The sequence below is a fragment of the Mustela nivalis genome (assembly GCF_964662115.1).
Source record: "Mustela nivalis genome assembly, chromosome: 5".
Taxonomy (NCBI): Eukaryota; Metazoa; Chordata; class Mammalia; order Carnivora; family Mustelidae; genus Mustela; species Mustela nivalis.
Window position 1 is genome coordinate 135,684,926 of NC_139024.1, and position 22,255 is coordinate 135,707,180.

General features: G+C 50.4%; 1 protein-coding gene across 1 annotated transcript in view; it reads right to left on the minus strand.

Annotated features, from left to right (window-relative positions):
- Positions 1-2,658: 2,658 nt before the first annotated feature.
- PXDC1 (PX domain containing 1) overlaps positions 2,659-22,255 on the minus strand; it is a 28,022-nt gene continuing 8,425 nt past the window's right edge. The window contains exons 2-5 of the mRNA XM_082730909.1: positions 16,431-16,522; positions 15,574-15,691; positions 8,040-8,151; positions 2,659-3,899 (exon numbers count right to left, since the gene is read on the minus strand). Of these exons, the coding sequence (XP_082587035.1) occupies positions 3,782-3,899; positions 8,040-8,151; positions 15,574-15,691; positions 16,431-16,522 (440 nt within the window). The 3' untranslated portion in view covers positions 2,659-3,781. The remainder of the gene's footprint in view (positions 3,900-8,039; positions 8,152-15,573; positions 15,692-16,430; positions 16,523-22,255) is intronic.

The window sequence follows — 22,255 nt, forward strand, 5'->3', positions numbered from 1 at the left end:
ATACTTTCTGTGTAAAACCCTTCAAATCATTTCGAGTTCTGGACCACAGGACTATATTACCCATTCAAATCAAGAAAAAGTGACATCTGTATCTTTGTGGAGCCTTGTAGCTCCTGGAAGTTTCGTGCATGAGGCATCAAGTTATGTCACAATTTTGGTTTCCTCTGTGTCCTCAGCAGGGGATAATATCAGATCCCTTTGGAGACCAAGGATTCATAGGACTCCTAGGGATTAATTTGTGCAATAAGGATATCTTCTAAATTATTATATTTGATGCTTAGACATCTTGGGACCTTGCTTGTGATGGAGGGACTGCCCTTCCCGGGATTAGTCAATTCCTAGAAATAGTGAACAATTTGCCTTGAGCCCACCTTGCATGTGCAAACCAACCAGTGCAGAGCCCACACTCCCACTACCTCCTTTATGGGCTCTCATATTTTGGGCCACTGTCCACCTGCCCTAATCACCCTAAGGACAGGTGTCAGACACCCAGGTGGGGAGCCTCAGTGCCTCAGACCCCACTGAAATTATTCAGTCTGGCCAATCCAAAACCTGTTTATCTCTGCCTTGCCTGTTCTTCTCTGCAGGCTCTTGCCCACAGCATCGCCCCCCTTCTCTCTCTGCCTCCTGACCAGCCCTGGTGTTTCCCCACGTGGCCCTGCTGGTGTTGTGTCTCCCTCCTCTTGGGGTCTGTGAGTAACAAACCATGTTCTCAATGGCAGTCCTCTGATCTGTTGGCCTTGCCATGCCCCTATAATCATAAAATCTACATGTGAAAATAGTAATGCACCTAGAGCAGAAAGTTGGTATGCAGAAAGTACTTTAACCCCTCTGGACATGGGTCAGAAATCTCACCTACAATAAAAATGCTTGTAATTTGACAGAATGCCCTCTTAAATGAAGACCAAGAATGCATTCGATCCCCAGGAGGAGAAAGAGGCCAAGGTTAGGACACATTGCTCAGGGCGGTTTGGCTGCCAGCACCTGCATATATTTCTATTAATGAATGTTCTATCTTTGAGGACAGTGTGCTTATTAATGAGCCCCAGTTTGCTCAATTACCAGGTAGCTTATGCCCGTCTGCTGTCCCGCAGCAAGGACGTGGACCGCCCAGCATGTCAATTCTGCAGGCTCATCAGAGGACAGACCTAGACTGTGTCCTCGTGGTGTACCTTCCAGCAAATCTCATCCGTGAAATACAGTGTCTATTTACAACACAAGGAGCAGATGATGCCCCTGCCTATAAATAACGTTTGCTGAAGTTTCCTTTCAAATAGGAAATGCAGGTTTCTTTCATTTAATTTGCCAAAAAATTGTCTTAACTGCATACCCCTTTGCAGTGGAGTGCAGTACCGACACGATTCGGTAACAAAGGGGAGTGTCCAGGCCACCGCTGCCAAGGGCCTCCTGGTTGCCAGGGCAGCATGAGGGACATGTCACAGAGGAAACAGAGAGGCAGGTTGTTGTAAAGAAGACTCTGGAGAAATGTGTGGGCAAGAGTGCAACCTTCCCATGTGAACTTGAACTTGTCTGGTGTTGATTCTCTGAACTGACAGTTTAGAAACCAAAACTTTCTCATTCTTCTACTTGGAAAAGTTTCTTGTCATGGGTGTTTTTTGGTAACTCTTCAAAATTGGGGTATTTCAGATAAAAAGTCAGATTTCCAGCTCCTTTTGAAAACCTGGGAGGGCTGGCCACCTTGAGCCCACCCAACCAGCTGGAACGGCCCACTAAACAGAGCGGTGCTGACTGCTCCCTTTACACAGTGCACGAGCTCTGTGTTTGCTCCAGTCCCCACCACCCCACACTGGCCTTCCCACAGGGATGCTGAGCGCTAGTGACCAATCACCACTGCACTTAAAGAAACGGTTACCTGTACTTCAGATTCTTTCAAATGTCAGAATGAGAATGAGCCTGCCTTGTGTTTTTCCAGGGGAAAAAAAAGGAAGCCAGAGAATTGCTCTGATGTGCTTCCTAGGAAAACAAATATCCAAACACCCGACCCCTAGTTGAGAGAAGTCTCACGGTGTACTGACTGGAAATTGTGAAGAAGCTTGCAGAGCCAAGCTTGGGCCCCAGTGGGGAAACACGGTCCACGTAAGCAGAGAGAGGAACTTGGCCAGCGGCTGGGCAGAGAGAGAGAGAGAGAGAGAAGCAGCTCTGGGGAATAGGGGTCCTGAGGATCAACTGTTGAAACATAGATGGTGATTAACTAAACGTGGTGATTGATTCTAATCTTAAGTGCTAGGTGAGCAGCCCTATCCTTGTAAGGAACTGAATTCACCCCACAAGAGAAGAAAGACAACTGGCCAACCCCCAACAGCCATCCAAGAGCCTATTTGAAAGCAGGATGTGTCAGCCGAGCCACAGCTGGGAGACAGAAGGGAAACGCAGATCCCATGGAAATCCCATGCGAGGCTGTCAGGTCACAGAGGAGGGTTCCTGGGGCTGCCAAGAGGAACATGGAGAAGGAGGGGCAACCCCAAGTCAGAAAAACAAAAATCAAAAAAACACCAGCTGTTTGTTCACTTTTCGGTTTAGACAGATTATTCCCTAGGGTGAGAACAGAACACATTTCCTAGATAACAATGAGGCCAGAATGCGGCCTGGAATAGAAAGAGCCGTACCTTTAGACACCAGACATCTTAAATCCTGGAGTAGAGTAATACACTTTATTTAATTAAAATAGATTAAAAAACAGACTGTGTAAAAGAATTAGGATTCTCAATAATTTACTATTATTTACATTAGCAAATGTTGGTCGTTAGTAGACACCATGAGGAGATCAGCACACAGGACGCAGGCCTGCCTTCCTCCCTCCCCAAGGGGCAAAGGGGGACTCGGCGCTTTCCTGTTGATCCCCCCCCCCCCCCCCCCCCCCCCCCCGCCTTGCAGGTGAATATGGCAATGACATCACTGAGAGCTTGGTAAACAGCAGGAGAGGTGAACCTTCCACAGCCTGGGGTGCTTACGGCCTGGAGTGCTTACGGCAGGGCTACCCCACGCTGAGGGGCATTAGAGATGCTGGCAGGCCAGGCAGGAACTCTGTTCTCTGGAGGGGAATCAGTACTTCTCAGTCCTTGCTCACGGGGACCTGATGGGCAGTGATTTCCCTATCTCTGTAGCCAACACTCACCATTCCCAAAAGAACCTTCTATAAGGAACCCCACTGGCTGACACCAGACTCACAGTTTCCACAAAGAAGATGAAAAAGGAAAATGAAAGCCACACCTCCTGGTTCCCAGGGAAATCCTGGATTACCCAACACTCCCTGCCCATGTTGTCCAGACTGTGGTGACTCCTCACCACCTCACAGGCCATGTTGTGCTCCTGTCGTGTGAGGGAATGGTGGGGAGCGGGCGGTGGCCAGGCGGCCATGGGGTGCACTGCCCCAGGGCACAGGCTCTTCCCCAGGAAGCAGTCACAGCGAAACGAGGGAACTGCCAGACCCTGTGTGTCCGCCCTGGTGTCCACATGTCCTGCAGGCACTTGTGGCTCTCCCACACAAGGATGGGGGGCGAGTCCCAGGCAGGTGGAGACAGGCTGGTGGTGTTGAGCAGAGAAGCAGCAGGCTGCGTGGGGCTCCGGGGACCTGGCTCCTGCTTGCGGGAGACCGTGGGGATGGCCCTCTGGAAAGCCCTGCTGCTCCATGGGCCCAGGCCTCCAGGGCACTGTCACCGTAGAGACACCCCCTGACCCAGGCCTGGGGCAGCAATGGGGCCCCTGCAGCCGGGACAGAACCACCAATCGAGGGTGGGGGGAGGTGGGCCTCAAGAGAGACTCAGTCTAAAATGTCCGTCTCGAAGGGGACCAGGTGGTAATAGGACAGGTTGGTGACATAAGCTGCTGGGTCATCACCATCTTCCAGCTCTGAGGTAAATTCACCACCATTCTCAAACCTGAAAAGGAAAGTTCAGAGGTAAGGGCTGGGGCTGGTTCATTGACCCCCACCCCCACGCCCACTGAAGTGGAGAAAGAAAGGGCAGAAGGTCATTGGCAGGAGGGCGCTTAGGGGTCAGTACCAAACACCAGGGAAGGGCTTTCCCTAAGGCTCCTCATGAGGCATCGGCTCATCGGACCACGGGGCACGGCCTTCTCAATGCAGGTTAGGAAGAGTGACAAGGACCATGGCGACAAATTAATGAGGTGAAATGGACCCTTCTCTAAAGTCCCTGACAGCTCTGGCGGTTACTGGCTTCGACACTGCTCTCCGCATTCATGACCCAGGGTTTACTAAGACATTCATTCACTCACTCATTCACAGAGGGATTCTTTTTCTCTGTCCAGGGTTTGCTCTGTGTCAGGCTCTGGGGACATGGCAGGAAGCAAGGCAGAGAGCCAGTCTGTGGGAACGGGAGCCCCCCCCCCCCCCCCGTGCGGGGTCCCACAGACAAAGAGCACAGATGAGTGGGAAAAGCCACTGCGGCCACAAGTTCACAACCTAACCACATCGGAGCCACATGGTGCTGCTGACTTAGGGGCGCGAGATCAGCGGCCCAGAGAGGATCTGGGTGGGGGGCTGGGGAGGTCATGGAGGGAGGGTTCCTTCTAGAGGGGCCGTGTATTCAGTGTGGGGGCTTAGGTGCGGGGAGGGCAGGCAGGAAGAGCTGGGGAAGAATATGTACTCCGCACATAAGGTGACTAATGCCATCCGGATACGGATTCCCCCATGAGTCGAAACCATTTCCACTCCCTGCCTAACCCAGACACGGCCTCCTAAGCTGGGGGGTGGGGGTGGGGGGACAACCTCCAGATTTTTCAAACAGAGAAACCACTCCCTGAAGGACATTCTCCCCAGGAAGGGCCAGAGATGCTGTTTGTGCTTTTCCCTCTTCCTCAACAAAGAGGGGGCAGGGCAGAGGCGGGCGGAGGCGCGCTCCCTCCCTGCTCTCCCAGGCGCAAGCGGCCCGCGGAAGGAACCCACAGCGTACAGTGTGTCCCCGCGCTGATTCCTGGCACTGGAAGGCGTCACTAGCGAGTACCGTTGTAGGAGCTCCACTCTGCCTGGAAGGGTCGGGCGGGACCGGGAAGAACATGAACTGAGCCCAGGACACGGGAGCCGCCCAGGGGGGCAGTGGAAAGGCCCAGCCCCTGCCCGCAGAGCGCCCCTCCCAGCATCCTCCTAATTCAGAATGCGGCTTACTTCCTCTCAGTCCAAGCTTGAAGTTAAAAGTGGAGGAGGAGGCTTTGAATCAGTGAGAAAAGGTCTCCGCCTCCCCAGTGAGGGGTGTTGTGTGGCGATGTGCGGGGCCTTCCCGCATCCGCGGCAGGGGCAGGGCAGGGCTCAGGGCCGCTTCCTCCTCCCCGCACTGCCTGCCTGGGTAGCTTGTGGCTGCGGAGAAGGAGATCGAGGCTCCGACACAAGTGTTCGCAGCCTCCGGGGTGGCAGATCTCATGGAGGTAAGACCAACTCCTCGAATTTTTTCCAGGATGCGGACTCTTCCCGGAAACCAACAGCGGAATGAATTAAAAGACGACTCTTGGATGCAGGGAAAGGCTCAGCTTGGGGAGGAACAGGGCCGGTTTCCTATACCTCCGGCCCTCATCACATGACCCTAAAAACCCAGGGAGGGAGGGGAAGCTGGGACGCTGTGGAAAATGAGTCACCGGCCTGAGTCCAGCGGCCTCGTCATCCCCGATGACCCTCAGCTGGCCTGGCAAATACCTTTGCTCCTAACCTGTGAGGACAGAATGGGGGGCTTGCCTCAGCCCTGGGTGGATTTCTAGGAACCCCGTAACCACTCCAGCCAACCAGGATGACCACCAGAGGTCCCGCTGGCCTGCTGACTCACAGCCCCATTCCCTGAGCACAGGGTCCGCACCTGGGTTCTGGAACATTCCTGCCCCAGAAGCATGAAGACTGCCCTCTTGGCATCACAGCACAAGTTCTAATGGCAGGCTTGACAGCACTGAATTCACAGTGTGGGGGCCAAACAGTCACCCTCAGGTACCACGGAGGATGGCTGTGGCAGGGGGGCAAAGCCTTGTTCTCCAACGACATAGATCTGTGACCTCCTGTCCCCATCGTCAACCCCCATCACCTGCCTGACAGCCCTGTGGAGTGTTAAAACAGACTGCTTCTGAGAGACAGCCAGCGGCAGACTGTCAGCGCACTGCCCTACATCAGATACCCAGAGAAAACCCTGGCAAGCCCGCCTCAGGAATTCCCTCTAAATGCTCCCCTGAGCCACTCGGAAGCAGACGTTTCTTTGTTAAGCCTTTCTGGGATCACCGAGGCTTTTCTTACCCAGTTTCCTTCAGCCAGGCATCCTGGAGCCCAGGGGCCCCATTTTAAGGGTGTGTCATCCCTGTCCATGCAGAGCTGTGGGGTCATGTTACCACCCTTGCTTTCTCTCTGTGAGCTTCTCTCCTCGGCAAAACTATTCATAGTTCAACTTACTTGTTCAATCTCGCCAAGTGCGGGTTGGCCTCTTAGGACTCCCGACAACAGAAAAGGTCTCCCGGGAGAAACTGCTGCCAGAGCTGAGACCCTATTACTGACTAAGGAGGGTCTCCACCTGCCCCTCGTCCACCAAGACAGCCCCTCCGCAGAAGCTCCTCCCATGACGCTCCAGGGCCTCTCCTTCCGGTCACCCACTTCACGTAGAGCAATCTCATGCCCCCTCGGTGCCAGCCCTGTGATCATGGAGGGCCCCCGGCTCATGAACGAATGAGCTATAGACACGCACAGTGGGTACGAAGCCATGTGGTGTCACAGCAAGGCATGCAAAGGGACAAGGACCTGTCAGGGAAGGGCCACCCCCAGCAGCCTTAGCAGCATATCCTCTTACACAAGCATTTCATGACATCTCCATGGTGAGGGAACCTTGTGCCATTGACCCAAGAGACATCTTTGAAACTGAGAAAGTGGGAGCTGCCGGCTGGAGCTGGTTCCATGGGCCTGACGTGGCTCCCCCTGTGCTCGGTCACAGAGCAAGGCTCCAGCAGAGAAGGCCCCGGCTGCCTGCAGCAGGAGCTCAGGGACACCCGGGGCTTGTGCTCTGCTCTGCTGTCGGCGGCTGGGGTGGGTCTCAGCACAGAGTCCGTCCTAGTGCGTGTTTACTGGCAGCTCAGTGGGTGAGGCCGGATATGAGATTCCAAGGCCCCCGACCCCGGCGTGTGCTGCTCATGGGCCCCCAGGGAGACTCTGAGCACCCAGCGTGGCCTGTGGGGGCTCCTGGGCCAGGGGGTTTCCATTTACCACCTGAGATCTTTACAATGACCCCGGGAGAGCCTCAGGGGCCCCACTCGGAGAAGAGAAGCCAGGAGAGGTTAAATAACTTCCTGAGGCTCACATAACCAGCAAGAGCTGTGGGGTTGGCCTGGAAAGTCAATAGAAGCCAAGCTGTGATGTCCCCTCAAGCTGCCTCCTGAAGACGCCCAAGGACATGACCCGGAAGTGCACGAGGGATGAAGGAGGCTGTGCCTCTCAGGGACGCCAGGTGTCGGGCTTTCTCAGTGCGTTTATCACGGTTAAACATTCTTATTAGAGAATGAGGGACAAAGAAGGCTGTGGTGTTTTTGGCTGTCCTGCCTTCACTAATCAGACACACCCTCCTTCCCCTCAGAGCAGGCCCAGCGGCGCCAGGTTTCAGCCTGTGAGCTCTACGGAAGCCACCTCAGAGTCTGGAGAATCTCCAGCCCTGTGAGGTGACACCATGCAGGGGACACTTCTCCCCATCCCAGGGGACCAGGTCCTTGGAGCAGGGAGGCTTATGGCCGCCATAGTTCCTCAGGGCCCAGCACAGACCAGACCCTGAAGTCCGGCCACTTCTCCTTAATGCCCCCTTTCAGCCAGCCCCTTGGCCAAAGGAACTTCTTCCCCTCAAGGTTTATGAAGCAAGCTCTCACTGTCCTCTAGAAAAGTCAAACACTTCAAAAAAGTGTCCAAATGCAGGCAGGATGGCTCAGTATCTCCGGCCACATCTGCTTCCTCTAGAGCTCTGTCTGGGCCGTGAACTCTGGCTTCTGGCACCAGCTGACAGGCTGACAGGTCAGGGATCCCTTCTATAAAACGATACCCAAATCAGTCTACTTACAAGTGCTCTGTCGGATCCACACCCAGGTGCTGGTCTTTTCCGTTTGGTATACTGTGGTCAATAACAATGGTTTCCGTATTTGCTAAGCAAAATCCATTGGACCTCATGATTTCTGAAAAATGAAAGCAATGAAGTAAATATGCAGGATGGGCCAGATTTTGAAGTTTTGGGCTTATACCAATCTCTCTACTTCCCCCTCCATCTACAGCCCTAAATTCTCCCCCACACTCCAAGAGAATGCTCTACACTCCCGAGGCCCATTCCGGAGTCCTACCAACAGATTCAGGAGCTAATGCCAACCTCCACAGAAACCACATCTGAGGACCCTGTATAAGCCAAGAGGCTCCAGGAAATGCTCTGAATTTTACCAGCACCCTCCCCAAAAGCCCTCCCCATTGGTTTAAAGCTGGCATAGAGAGAGTACTGAGCTCACGTCTATCGGCTTGGGTTTGGGTCTGGGTCCATCACCCATTGCCGCAGTGAGGCTCTGCACAGGTACCCGATCTTCCCTGTATCTGAGACACGGATGACACTGTCCACTGCCCTGAGTCGCTGTGAGGGTCAGCTGAGATCAGTATGCATTTTACACCAAATGGGCAACTTCACCTTTTTACTTTGATAATTCTGTAAACAAATTGATCTCTCTTTTTTTTTTTTATCTGTACGCATAAATTTTGGTAGTTAAAAAGGCAAACAAAGTAGTCTACATTGGCCTTAGGCAGTGAGCTTCTGAGGATGGAAGTCTAGTGTTTACCCCACACTGGGAGAGGAGAGGACAGGCATGTCTGGATGTGTGGCAGGGGACACAGCCCCGGACTGGGAGCCCGGACACCAGAGGTCCACGGTCTTGGGACTCAATATCCTCAACTGGGGAATTTCAGCATAGTAGTGGATGGTCTCCAAGGATCCCTTCAACTCTAAACTCTCATGAGTTACCGGATTCCATCACGCCATCTCGTCCACTTAAGTATAAGGAGTCAGTGTGTCTTGACTGACTTCTCCTATCTGGTGTAGCTTTTATTTACATTTCCCCAGGGAATGTGTTTCTGTAAAATGCTCCAAGAATTGATCTGGTGTCCATTACTAGTCCTCCTCGGTGTTGGGAGTTCTCCAGCCCTCTGGGAAGCTGGTTAGGGAACCTTAGCTCTTAGGGAAGGGCCCTGTTCACCGCCCTTGTCTGTCTCTCAAATCAGGTCCTCTCCTGAGCTCATCTTAAAAAAAACTGACTCTGAATTTCTGGGGCATTTTCAAATCCAAAGGATTATCATCTTCCCGTTCAGAGGCTCTCACACAGAAACACACAACTTGAAATAGCTCACCTCTCCTACTGGCCCAGCACAGGTAACAAACACATCCCTCACCTGTCCACAGTCTCCCTAGGCACCTGTCACCACTGTTCGGGAGATTGTTTTCTTTAAATTTTTTCCTTCATCTCATCAGAATTTAGATTTGTTTTTATTCCCATGCATGGATTTTCTTTTCTCACAAGTATAATTGTAACTTTCTATTTATTTTTACTCTTTCCAGATACCTGGAAAAGGTAGTTCTTTGAATTTCTTTCCATGTGAAGAGAATTAGGAAAACTACACAAAAACAAACAAAGAAAAAGAGAAGTTTTCCTCCTCAGCCTCACAGGAATAAAACGATGCTTCATCAGTCAGATTTGCCAAGTAATTGCTACCATCTCCACTTGACTTTCTGCAGAAGTGACAGCTCATGGTTCTTTGGTCTTTTGAAATACCAGTCCCGTCAGTAACACTCTGGGTGACATCAGTGCATGGCTCTTCCCTGCCCACCCCACCCCTCCAGGTTGAACTGCACCCGCCCTCCCTGCGCAAAGACAAGCTTGCAGAGCCTGAAGTCATGAGAAGGCACACCAAGACCTGATGAAAAGTCAGTGCTTGGAACCTCTGGGATCAACGACATTTCTACAGGTGGGAAGATGTTTACCCAAGTCTGAGTGAACAGACTCTGAAGATGACTACATTGTAACAAGAAAGATTAAGATGCCCTGGCCTCTCCAATCAAAACACACAGCAGCACAGAACCCCTCTCTTTATTGCTTTTGACGAACTCTGACTCAAATATGTCTGTTTCAGAAACACATCCAACCTCAGCCAGTTCACAGCCTCCAGCCCTTTCCGCCACCCCTTTGATAAGGGAGTTTGGAGGGGAAAATCCTACAAGGGAAAACAAATGTCCATGGAACAAAACATTTCTGACTGTAATAAAGAGTTACTCTTTTTTTGAAAGAGTAACTTTCAAACTTCCTCATCTCTCTTAAATGTGAAATTTGGATCTCTAAGAAATGGAGTCCTTACCAGCCCCCCAAAACAGATTTGTAACAAATCACTCCTTAACTCCCCCTGCAAAGAAACCTCTGTACACAGTCATGGGGTTTCATGGTGTGCAAGGCAAGCTATGATCTCCAGTTCTGCTACTCATGCGTAGGGGAGCAGGCTACTGCTTGCTCACTTCCTTCATCTATAAAATGGACATACCCATCCCCAAAGCACAGGAGTACTTAAAATGAGATGGTATTTGTAAAGAATCTAACAAATACTGCGGGCCGGGCAAATGGTAGTGATGACTGCCATGACTGCAAATGTCTTCATAGCTGTTGTGTCATGCAATTAAACCGAACCAGAGAAAAGGTTATGATTACAGAACAGCGCTCACATCTGAAGCCTGTCTCCAAACACACATAGAATGTGAATGTCTTAGAAGTAAGCTTAGTCCCTATTGCAAAAATCACTGGCCAGTGTCATTACTTTCATCCCATACATGACTGATTCCATGAAACAGTTCCTTTTCAAGCTACTTTCCTGCATTCTTTTTTTTTTTTTTCACATGAAGAGTTATGCTTCGCCATTTCTCAACTTTTATCTTTTGAGCTAATTTTGAATTATAGGAAAGTTACAGAAACAGCATAGTGTTCTCACGTAGCCCTCACCAGTTTCTCCTGATGTTAACGTTTCCTGTAGCTATGGTGCAATGATCAAAGCTGGTGGACTTAACCAGACACCTCCCTTACTGGAATGTACAGACTTTTCCACCAATGTCCCTTTCTTCTGTTATAGACCCAACCCTGGATCCTTTGTTGGGGATCCTTGCATTGCTGTTTCCTTGTTTTGTGCAGCCTCTGAAGGTTCCTCCGTCTCTCCATATCTCCTATGAAAGTAACACTTTGAGAGGGGCTGGTGCATTATTTTATCGATGGTCCCTCAATTTGTCTGGTGCTTTTGAGCTCTGACTGACGTGGAGTGTTCCCAGCAGGAATCCTGTAGAGTGACCCTGTGCTCCCCTCTCCCCCCCGCATCCTGTTAGGGGGTGTGATGTCAACATCAGCATCACTTGCATAAGAAGTTTCTGCCAGGTTCACTCCTTCTCTTTGCAGTCAATATATATCTTGGGGCGATGCACTGATACTGTGCAGAATCTGTTTCTCTCCAACTTTCCCCACTCATCTTACCAGTGGACCTTTCCTGCAACAATTACAGTTGGCCTTGAACAACACAGGTTTGAACTGCCTAGGTCCACTCTGTGTGTGTGTGTGTGTGTGTGTGTGTGTGTGTGTGTGTATGTGTTTTAAGTACACTATAGTACCATAAATGTATTTTCTCTTCTTTAGGTTTTCTTAATAACATCTTCTTTTCTCTAGCTTACTTGTGTAAGAATATTTAATACATATAACATACAAAGTATACATTAATCAACTGTTAATATTATTAGCAAGGCTTGCGGTCAACAGTTTTGGGAGAATCAAAGTTATACGGATTTTCAACTGTGCAGGGGGTCAGAGTCCCTAACTCCTGTGCTGTTCAGGGGTCAACTGTACGACTGTGGTGTGTACTGGGTCATGATTTTTTTTTAGCTGTTGCCATGCTTTCCTCTGCCCCATAGGCCATCCTTCCTTCAGCTCAGTAATTCCTATGTTCTTCTTTTAATGCAGCCATTAGCTCAGCTCCAAAAGCATTCACAGTGCAGCTTCCCTCCATGTAAATCCTCTCTCCCATTATATTTTCAGTGCAGTCCAGCAATCAAACAAAATCCAAAGCATGGCCTTTTTATTAATTCACCAACTGGATGAACCTCGTACGGTGAAAATTAAGGTTGAGATGGTACAGCTGCCTGGTTAATGAAATACGAAATTAGAATTCATTTCCAACCCCCCCCCCACCCCCAAACCTGAATAATTATATTTTTGTGGCTTACATAGATTAGTCCAAGTAGGCAAATCACAGTGGCGCTTTAGGCTTCCTGCTAAGCACGGACCCAGCCACCATGTAGAAAACTCTAAGTTTTTCTGATTCCATAAACATTTAGATTCACACGGGAGGAAGAATGTTTAAGGATGTACTCGCCCAAAGCCTCCCGCAGGAGGTCACAGGGCCTCCCACGGCCTTGCAGCGGCCCCAGGATGTGGCTAGCGCCTGGCGCCATCTAGCGGAGCCCAGGCGCTCAGCAGTCTCCGCGGCTGCGCACTCACAGCCCCAGCGCACGCCTGGAGATCACGAAAAGCCCGCGGGAAGCCTAGGTCAGCCCCTGTCGCCCATGCTGCCACCTCCCTACGTGCCACATCAACAGTAGCTGCAGGCATTAAGGAAAGGAGGAGGAAGGGTGGGGTGAGCTGCAGCAGGCAGAGGCATTTTCAGGAGCGAGTGGAATTTAGCAGGACAGGATGGACGGGCAGGGTTTATGGGAACGGAGGGAAGATGGGAGCCCACAGCACAGCGAAGCCCCACCAAGGGGAGGCCGAGGGTCTGGAGCAAAGGGGTCCATGGCGACGGCATCAAAAAGCTAGTGTGAACCAGACTCTGGCCTTCTGGAATGACTAGGGCACTTGGCCTTTATCATGAGTGTAAGGTTGTGAGAAAATGAATGAGCCCAGGAAGTCAGAGATCCAGGATGACCAACCTCAGTATTCAGGGTCTGTCCTGGGGCAGGGGGGAGGCTGAGAGAGACAGAGAGAGAGAGAGACCTGTGGATATGCCCAGGTTGGGGTGGTCATACTGCCCAGATTCTGAAGCTTCAAGTCTGGGGGGACTCGAATCCACAAACACCCACATAGGAGAACAAGCCTGAAGAACATGGCTTGCCCACGTGTGGACTAGTTCTTCAAAGGCATACCAGTGCTGCTGTAAATAAAGGTTTCATTGAAAAGTATTTTTTAATTTACCATAGTCCATTGTCTTAATATATTTCTTAACTCACTCAGTGAGTGAGTAAGGAAAGTATATCTCACACTCCGGGGGCGCACCCCGTTATTGTCTGCATATGTATACACTGATGGTGAGAAGCCCTCCCTCAGACAGAGTGAGGGCCGCCTAGTCCCGGAGCAGAGATGGGGAGGTTGGGACGCTTCCAGGGGAGAAGCCTCAGACTTGGTGCCCAATCGATCGAAGGGGATAAGGAGGTTCATGAAGGCCCCAGGAGACACAATCTTAGCTCTTCAAGGGTGGGAGACGCCTCTCCCAGCTGCCGACCCTGGGGAGGATGCCTCTGACAGGCTGCCCTGGCCTCTGCAGGGAGCCACGAGGCTCTCGGAACAGACTTGCAATAGATATTTACAGATTCCATTGCTGGACGGAGTTCCCGTTGCTACAAAGTGTTCTGTGCCAAACTCAAATCCCTGTGGTTATTTGCACCCGCTGCAATGCCCCTGGGACCGAAAACCTGTCCTCAGTCCTCACAGAAGACCCAGAGAGTGTAGCTAAAGCCTCACATGGGAGGCTACAATTATCCCTGATAAATTTCACCTCATTATTTCCAGCCCTTTAGGATGAACATGGGGCATGTCATGTGCTTAGCCCTGTCACAAGTAAAAACAGGACGGTAGACAGAGGGCTGGGAGTGTTTCCAGGTGGCTGCACTCCAGAATTAATCAGACACAATTCCGCGTAGCCAGGGTCAACCGGAAGCAAGTGTTCTGCGCCTGCTACCAGCACAGGGCCCTGAAGAGTTCTGCTGCTCTTTGCTCTCCTATTGGCTCAAACCAGAAATAAAGCAAAACAGTGACACCGTGCTGGGACTCTTCTGCTCAGGACAAAAGAACGGAGACTTGACTGTGCTCTAGTGACAGCACATAAAAGCCACCATGAGTGACAAGCATCCCGGAGCCTTCACTGTGTCCTCCAAGATTGGGGTCCATAGTCACCCAACCAGGATAAATGACTGTCATTTCTCCTGTGAAGAAGGTTCTGGATACTAGGTGCCAGCTAAGGAGGGACACCCAAACACCCTGCTCTTCTTCCTAACAACACACAGGAAGCCATGCTGGACGGACATCAAAAGCAGCAGACCCCAGCAAGCCCAGGCCTGCCAGCCATCCCGCACGCCCAGTCACATGCTAACGCGCTTTCCCTTTGGGTCCCCTGAACTTGCCCACCCTCTCCACCCGTCCCCCACACATGGTTAAGAATCTCATCCCTGCTACAGCACATAGCTCAGTAAGGACACTTGTCCTACCAAAGACACCCACCACCACCATCCCGATTGGTCCTCTGTCTCCCCATCACCATGAACCCCCAGTGCCTTCTTCGGAGACAGCTCTGGGCTCCGATGCACTTTCGTCTCCTGACTGCTCTTCACCAGCTTCCGGGGTGTCCCTCCCGCCCATGCTCGCTCTGCTCTCCTCCCTCCTCCATCTGGAAATAGAATGCTAAATGCAGAATCCCTCCTTCCCTTCTTCCGACAGACCAGCACCTTCTGCAGGATCTGGAGCCAAACGCTATCTCCTCTTGTAGCTGCCTTTCCGCCCGCCACACTCCCACACGACCCCAGTCATGTGGGGTCACGCCATCTCTTGGGCCTAACCAAGCTGACTGTCCATTGCCTGGGGGAGCTCCGTGTCCGGGACCCTGGGACGGAGCTCTTTTCCCCACAAAATGCCCCTCAGCAGCCTTCACCAAAACAGTACTGCAAACACGGAAGTCTAGTGTTCTGACAACATGGGCAGCCCAGATGCAGAAAGCTACCAAACAGGGCTAAGTTCCAGCTCCCCCCACCTTTCATCCACCCCCCAGGGGAGCCGGCCGGCAGCTCCTCCCAGCCAGCATTCGCTTTTACTGCTGCTGACACTGGCCTCTTCGGGGCTAGAAGGTTTGGTCCGGTGTCAACGTTAGTGACATCTAAACCGTGTGCTCTCCTTTCTGTCCTGGATGCCCTAAAACCCAATCCACTGCCATATTATGTGAGCAATCTTACATCAGCTGCTAGACTCCTGATTGACGCCATTCACTTCCCAGTGCCCCATTAATGTGTTCATCATGACCCTGTTTCCTAAGAAAGTTCCAACTGATATACCGAGTTACTCCTTTTGGAAACGGGAGAAGTGTAAACTGCAGGTCGACAGGTGGAAAACACTGTTCCATGAAAATCAGGTAACAGCCTCCGCCTACTTTATTACTCTTTTGGATCATCTTTTTGGATCCCAAGGGTAGAAGGTGTACCCGGTAAACCGGAAAGGCTTCCCGAGAACCACGGCCTTCCACAGCAGGCCCCGGCCTCCCCATGCCTTCCCTGCAGCTCTTACCTGATATTTTCACTGGACTCTGAAAGCTGGGTTGAATTTTATGTACGTTGTCATTTTTTAACACCTGGTCCAGAGGAGATCTTTCAAAGAAGGTGAGCACAACTTCTGACCTGGAATACTGGGGTAAGTGCGTTAATGACTAAACTTGAGTCCTCCCTAGAGGTGGCCTCTCGTGAGGCTGACGCCCCTGCACCTTCCAGATGCTTGGCGGGACGGACCACACTGATGAGGCTGTAGTCAAGGCCCACCTTTCACTTACGGATGGCCCCGTGTGGCAAAAATGCAAGGCTCCAGGGACAGCGGGGATGCGGTGAATGGGAGCAATGGAGAGGTTTTCTGAGCGCTTGGTGCGTGCTGGATTTCGCAAACGTGTCCCTCCCCCTTATGATAAACGGTGTGTTGACTTTCCCCATTCGCAGAGGAGGAAATGGACCCTGTGGGAGCCAAGTGGGTCCCAAGTACACGAAGCTTGCCCACTTCATTTAAAGGCCATCTGCCAATGTGGATGCTAACACTCTCCTTGCTCTCGTACACCCTCTTCCAAAACACCCTCTGCAAGACCGGTGGGCTTCTGAGTGGAGGCAAGGAAGCAAAGACCATGGCAGTGGAGGGACCATGTCTCTTCTACTCAGCGCCTCCTTGGCCCTTGACTCTCACTTCTTACCAAGGAGAAAACCACGGAGCTGCACGAGCCCACAGAAGTCTTCCTTTCCCCTGGTTTTGTCCGCCCCTCCCCGTGGCCTGAACCATCCAGGGAGGGAGCAACCAGCTATGTGGGTGAGGGCATCGGCTGTCGGGAAGCGGACAGGATGTGTCCTGGTCCCCCCGCCCCCGCCAGCCGCGCGGGTCAGACTCACTTTGCAGGGCATGCTGAGGATGGCCTTCAGCAACTTCTCCACCTCGTTAAGCCTGGTCTCGATATCGCGGGCGTCCCTGATGGCAACCAGGCCTAGAATTGAGACAGACATTCAGACAGAATTGAGACAGAAATGCCTAAAGTCAAAAAACCAAAACCCAAACCAAACCAAACAAAAAAACCCCAAACCCAAAAAAACCCAAAACCAAAAACAAAACAAGCTGGAAATGTGCTCCTAGATTAAATACAGAACAACAGACAACCCCATGACAAGGAAGCCACTGCCCAGTGTCCCCCTCCACCAAAGACGTCTGGGAGTACTTACACAGCCTGACTCTGAAAGCAGTGCTCTCAACCTCATTTTAAGTTTCAATGACCCAATGGATGATTTCCATGTGTGCTGGGGGAGACAATGCCCTTCCCCGAAAGGAGAAGTCTGGCAGGCAGGGGACAGTGGAATGAGTGGGAAACGTAGGTGTAAGCCAGGGATCAAAGTCCCCTCTGTGGGACAGTCAGGGCCAGCCTCATGACAAGACCAAAGCTTGGCTGGGGACCACTCAGGCCCTGGCAGGTGGTGGCTGCTGCTGGGGGAGGGGGTGGCCCAGAACCTACCACACCCACGCAGTGGAAGGGCTGGCTCGCCTGGCCTCCACTGACCTCAAGAGCCTATGGAAATGGAGTCCATACTCAGACAAGTCATTTACATGCTGGGTTTGGAAGGGGAAAAGTCAGATCTTTACCCAGAAAAAAAAAAGCAAAGTGGGTATGGCTCACAAGACTTTTTCAGAATCTGAACATCTACCCTCGTTACATGTAACAGGGTCCTGAGTGACTTTCAGGAAGTAGAGACTTTAGTCTGTAAACTATGACGGCGGGCAGCCTGGAGACCTGGGTGTGCTGCAGCCTCCCCGTGAGCTGGAAACAGCCTGAGTCTCCTCATTTCAGTTTCTACACACTGGACTCCGGGGGACGCGGCAATGACATTCCCAAGGACACGGGCCTCTTTGCCATACTTCGTGTGGCCCAGCAGGATGGTCCCTGGGAGCCAAGGCCAGACCAGGTGCTGGGATCATCCCAGAACTATTACCAGTTGCTGCGTCTAAGGTTTTCAGTTCTGGTTTGGTTTGGTTTTGCAGGAGAAAGCCTTGGTCTTCAAGCAATTCATCAACGGAAACTACAAGTCATCAAGTTAATTTCCTAAACTAAATGATTAAACTTACAGTTCAAGGAACCAGGGACAGCCCCGAACATAGGGCAAGGACATGTCTGAACGCCTACGGTGTCACAAGGGGAGTCCTTCAAGCAACCTGCGTCACGGCCAACTTCTAAGCAAGGTTCCCTCAACATCCTAAAGCACAGGCCACCTCAGGGGTCAGAGGGGCTGTCTGGGCCTGCCAACCCCCTCAGCCCCGCAGGCCCAGTCAGCAGCTACTCAGGTGGCTGGAGCCGAAGGGGGCTGGCTGGGCTGCGGGCCACCTGGGGCCTCTGTCCACAGGGCCCAGGCACACACCCCAGCAGTCACCGGAGAAAGGGACTGGGCTTTCTCTACCTTCTCCCCTCTTCCTCGGGTTACCAGGTCCCACCACACCCCCTGCACGTTCTGGGAAGCCAAAAGAAGAAAGAAAATAGTACCAGAATCTCAGGATGCTTCTTCCCCAGCCCTGAATTCCTTACTTGGCAACATACATAAACACACACACACACACACACACACACACACACACACACACACACATTGTTTTGCTCTTTGCACCAAAATGCTTTCATCCTCTGCTTGCTACCGGGAGTCTGCAAAATCCTCTGGAAAATTGTTTTTAAGAAAGGACAATTAAATTAATCGTCCCCACCAAATGCTTCTTCATTCTAGAATGAATAAAACTATTATTATTAAAGTTCAACTTTTGTTACCTCTAGAATCTGAGTTTTAAATCACTCACATTTATGACACAGTAGTTTTATTATTTTATATTCTGTACGTGCATTTGTAGGAAGGTTAGCCTCTCGTATGGTCAATGCACGCAGCGTACGTATACCCAAATCATAGGATACACTTCACAACTTAACAATCTTAAGTTAGTATAAGGGTTTATAATTTGTGCATTTTTGCCTCAATGACACATTTGGGGTTACATCTTTGATTTAATTAATGTTCAGCCCACGGTTGAGTTCATAGCTGCAAAGTTATATATATAGTAGGATAAATACATTCTGCTCTATAGTGATCTTCTTTTTTTTAGGATGGCCTGATTTAGCAAATAAAACAAAGGACACCTAGTTAAATATGAATTTCAGATAAACAGTGAATCATGCAGTAGTATGGATAGATTACACTAAAAAAATTATTTGCTGCTTATCTGAAATTCAAGCTCAACTTGGTGTTCTGTATTTTATCCAGCAGCCCTATCTTCCTGGTAGGGTGTTGTTTTACAGAATGAAGTAGAAAAAGGCAAGCAATCCGTTCCCTGATCAACCCCAGCCCACCTTACAGCTCTGTGCCTTGCAACTCCCCATACTCTCCTGCTAATCTCAAAGGTCCACGCTACCCAGACACAATCCCCCTGACCTCCCCCCACCCCCAGGTTCACAGGTGGGAATGTCCCACCCATCCCTTAAGGCATGGGCGCACACCATCTGTTCTGAGAAGCCTTCCCCACATCTGAAGATGGAACCCGAGCTGCCTCTGGGCTCCCAGAGAACTTTCCTGACCTCTGCAGTATTCACCACTCAGCCCTGTGACTGCTCCTGGACCTATGGGTCTCCCCAAGATGCCCATGTGCAAAGCTAAGGGGAGCAGGTGCCTCTTCCTCTCACTGTTATCATCACAGGGCCTGACGCATGAAGGGGACTTGATGTTCACTGGCTGTTGGTCGACTGAAGTTACAGAAGAGAGCACGGAAGTCAAGCGTCAATGGTCTTCTGTGGGTGCGCTCCATCTTGCCCCATAGGCTCATCACCCTAATTCATGCTTCACAGCACCACACTCGGTCAGCACCACACCAGAACCTGCTGCCACCTAGCTTGAGGTCGCAGGCCTGACAGTCGCGCGGCATCATGTGAGTCATGAGTCATGCCGGCCTGAGTTTATGTGTGGACGTGCGCAGAGCCAGACTGCTTCCTCTGACCAGTCTTTATGATCCTCAACAGCAGCCAGATGGATCTCCTTGGAAATGTAAACAAGCCTCCAAACAAAAGGAGGCTCTGGAAACTTAACCGGGCAAAGGAAGATGCTGGAATCCCTCGCTCCACGAACATTAATGACAGGTGGCTGCCCATTTGCTTCTCCATCCTGGCTTCCCGGGTGACCCCAGCAGAGGCCTCAGCTAATCAAAGGCAGAGGGATTCAGGAAACGATGGATCCAGCTGAACACCGTGAAACCTGCTTAACAGCAGCTACCACCACCAACCAGAGCTCAGAGCATAGCAAGTCCCCCAACACCCCAAATACAGGCATGGCATGAAGGAGTCACCACTCTCCAAGCGCCTCCCTGCAGCCCAGACTTTCCCCTTCCCTCCGGGGCCCTGGACATCACCCTTCTCAGTTGTTTTCAAAGTGCTTCCCATCAAATGAGGGCTACCGTAAATGTGTTGGGAAAGTATTTTTAAGAAAAACAAGCCCCAAACGGCCATAATGCAAATATGAACCAAATCATCATTTTAGAATTTCATACACACAGGGGTTCCTTTCTTCAGACTTTCTGGTTTCATGATGGATGGGAAATTCAGACACCTACCATGAGACCAAAATTATTATAAATTCTCAAAATGTGACAGGGCTAAAAGGTGAAGTTGTGGAACACTGCATTACTTTCACGGGCAGGTGGCAAGAACAGAGTCCATGAAGGACTGCTACCCCAAACAGATTATATGCACTGGAGTTTCCTTCTAGCCTATCTGCTGTATTTTTCCTTTGTGACCCAACAGCTTTGGTTTTTAATGGCTGATAAAGCTTCTCCGAATAGGAACTGTTTATAGCAAATAGCAATTTTAAAACTTATTTTTATAAAAATAGGCTTAAACACAGTAATCTAAATACTTCTAGCTTTTATGTTCCAAATATTTTGGATGGAACAAGGATTCTGTGGGGATCTTGTCTGACTCCGTTTTCCTATCTGTGATGGTAATAACAAAAACTGTGGGCGGGCAAATGGTTGCGATTTTGCACGGTTGGACAGAAAAACTTGTCAAGCATCTACTGGTTATAAGACTGTCACCCTAGAAGTAGCCAGCAGGGGGCGCCAGCACTCTGTGGAACCAACCAGGTTTCGCCTGGTAAGGACAGAAGGGAGGAGGGTCCACTAGCACACTTTAATTGTTAGTAGTAGACTCGCACAATTCACAGACCCTGGAAATCTTTTTAATTTCTGATAAAGCATAGTCACTAATATAATCTCCATTTGTAAAGTTTCACTGTACCCAGTTTGTAATGTGTAAATTTGATTAGCCTCAAAGCAAGTAAAGATTTGAATCTGAAAGACTGATAATGTGATTATATATAAATTACAGTCTGTTAACTTAAATATATTTGGAGGCCAAAAACCAGCCAAGATCAGCCAGTTTGTCCTTTTTTTCTAAACTAGTTTAGCACTGAAAATCGAGAACCCAAAATGCGATTCTGTCATTTTCAGAATTAGCTTTTTTTTTCTTTTTAAGATTATTTATTTCTCCTCTGGGCTCTTTTCTCAGCGGGGAACCTGCTTCTCTCTCTGTCTCTGCCTCTCCCCCTACTTGTGATCTCTCCCTCACTCTCTGATAAATAAACGAAATCTTTAAAAAATTACAAGATTATTTATTTATTTATTTGTCAGAGAGAGAGAGAGAGAGAGAGAGCGCAAGAAGGGGGGGCAGCAGGCAGAAGGAGAGGGAGAAGCAGGCTCCCCGCTGAGCAAGGAGCCCAATGCAGGGCTCCATCCCAGGACCCCAGGATCATGACCTAAGCCGAAGGCAGACGCTTAACCGACTGAGTCACCCAGGAGCCCCTAGGATTAGCTTCTTTATGCAAACACAAACACCTGACTTATTCTTGGAATCCAAAATGAACACGCTGGAGTCAGCACAAAGACTTATCAGGGAGAGCAAACATAAACAAAGCCGTTTCCTAACCTCAGAAACCCTGAGTCCAAAGTCCCACATTTTCAGTAAACGGAGGCTTTGGGATGAACACCTCTGGTAACTGCGGGGATTCCTCCGTGGCTAGACTCTGGGGCCTTCTCCCATCATTCCAGACATAAAGACAAGGTGCCTCTTGGATCAACTGCTAAGGAAGAACGTCCTTTTCAAAGCACATTAAGAAGTGCCCATTACCCCAAGAACACGTCTCTTAGAGGAAACTCACATAGCAGAGCCCTAGGGAAATTTTCTGTAAAGCACACTTTCAAATTGAGTCAGATAATAAATTAGGTTTAAAGATTTCCTTCTCCATTTAATAAAATATGTCCATCAACACACCGTACAGCAAGGCAGACGGCTCGGGTCATCTCGCATGCGAGAGAGAGAGGTATTCCTCAAAGGTGGTGTGTAATAACCATTTTAGAAGCAAAATAGTTGGAATCTTCCAGGGAAATTTTCAATGCTGATTTCCTAGGTACCTGTGTTCTAAATAGGCAGCCGACATTTGAGAAGCGGAGAGTTAGAAATGGCCTGCTTGACAGCATAAGGGAGCCGATTCTGTGCACACTTAAGCACCCCAGGAGGGGCCGTCACTCCCGAGGAGCCCGTGCTTACTTTACTCTATGTAGAGTTCTGTGCGTGGAGTGTGGCGCAGCATTTCGGGAAGGACAGAAACCCTGTTTCCCCCTCCCTCCTGGCACGGTTCACCCTCCCACCCTC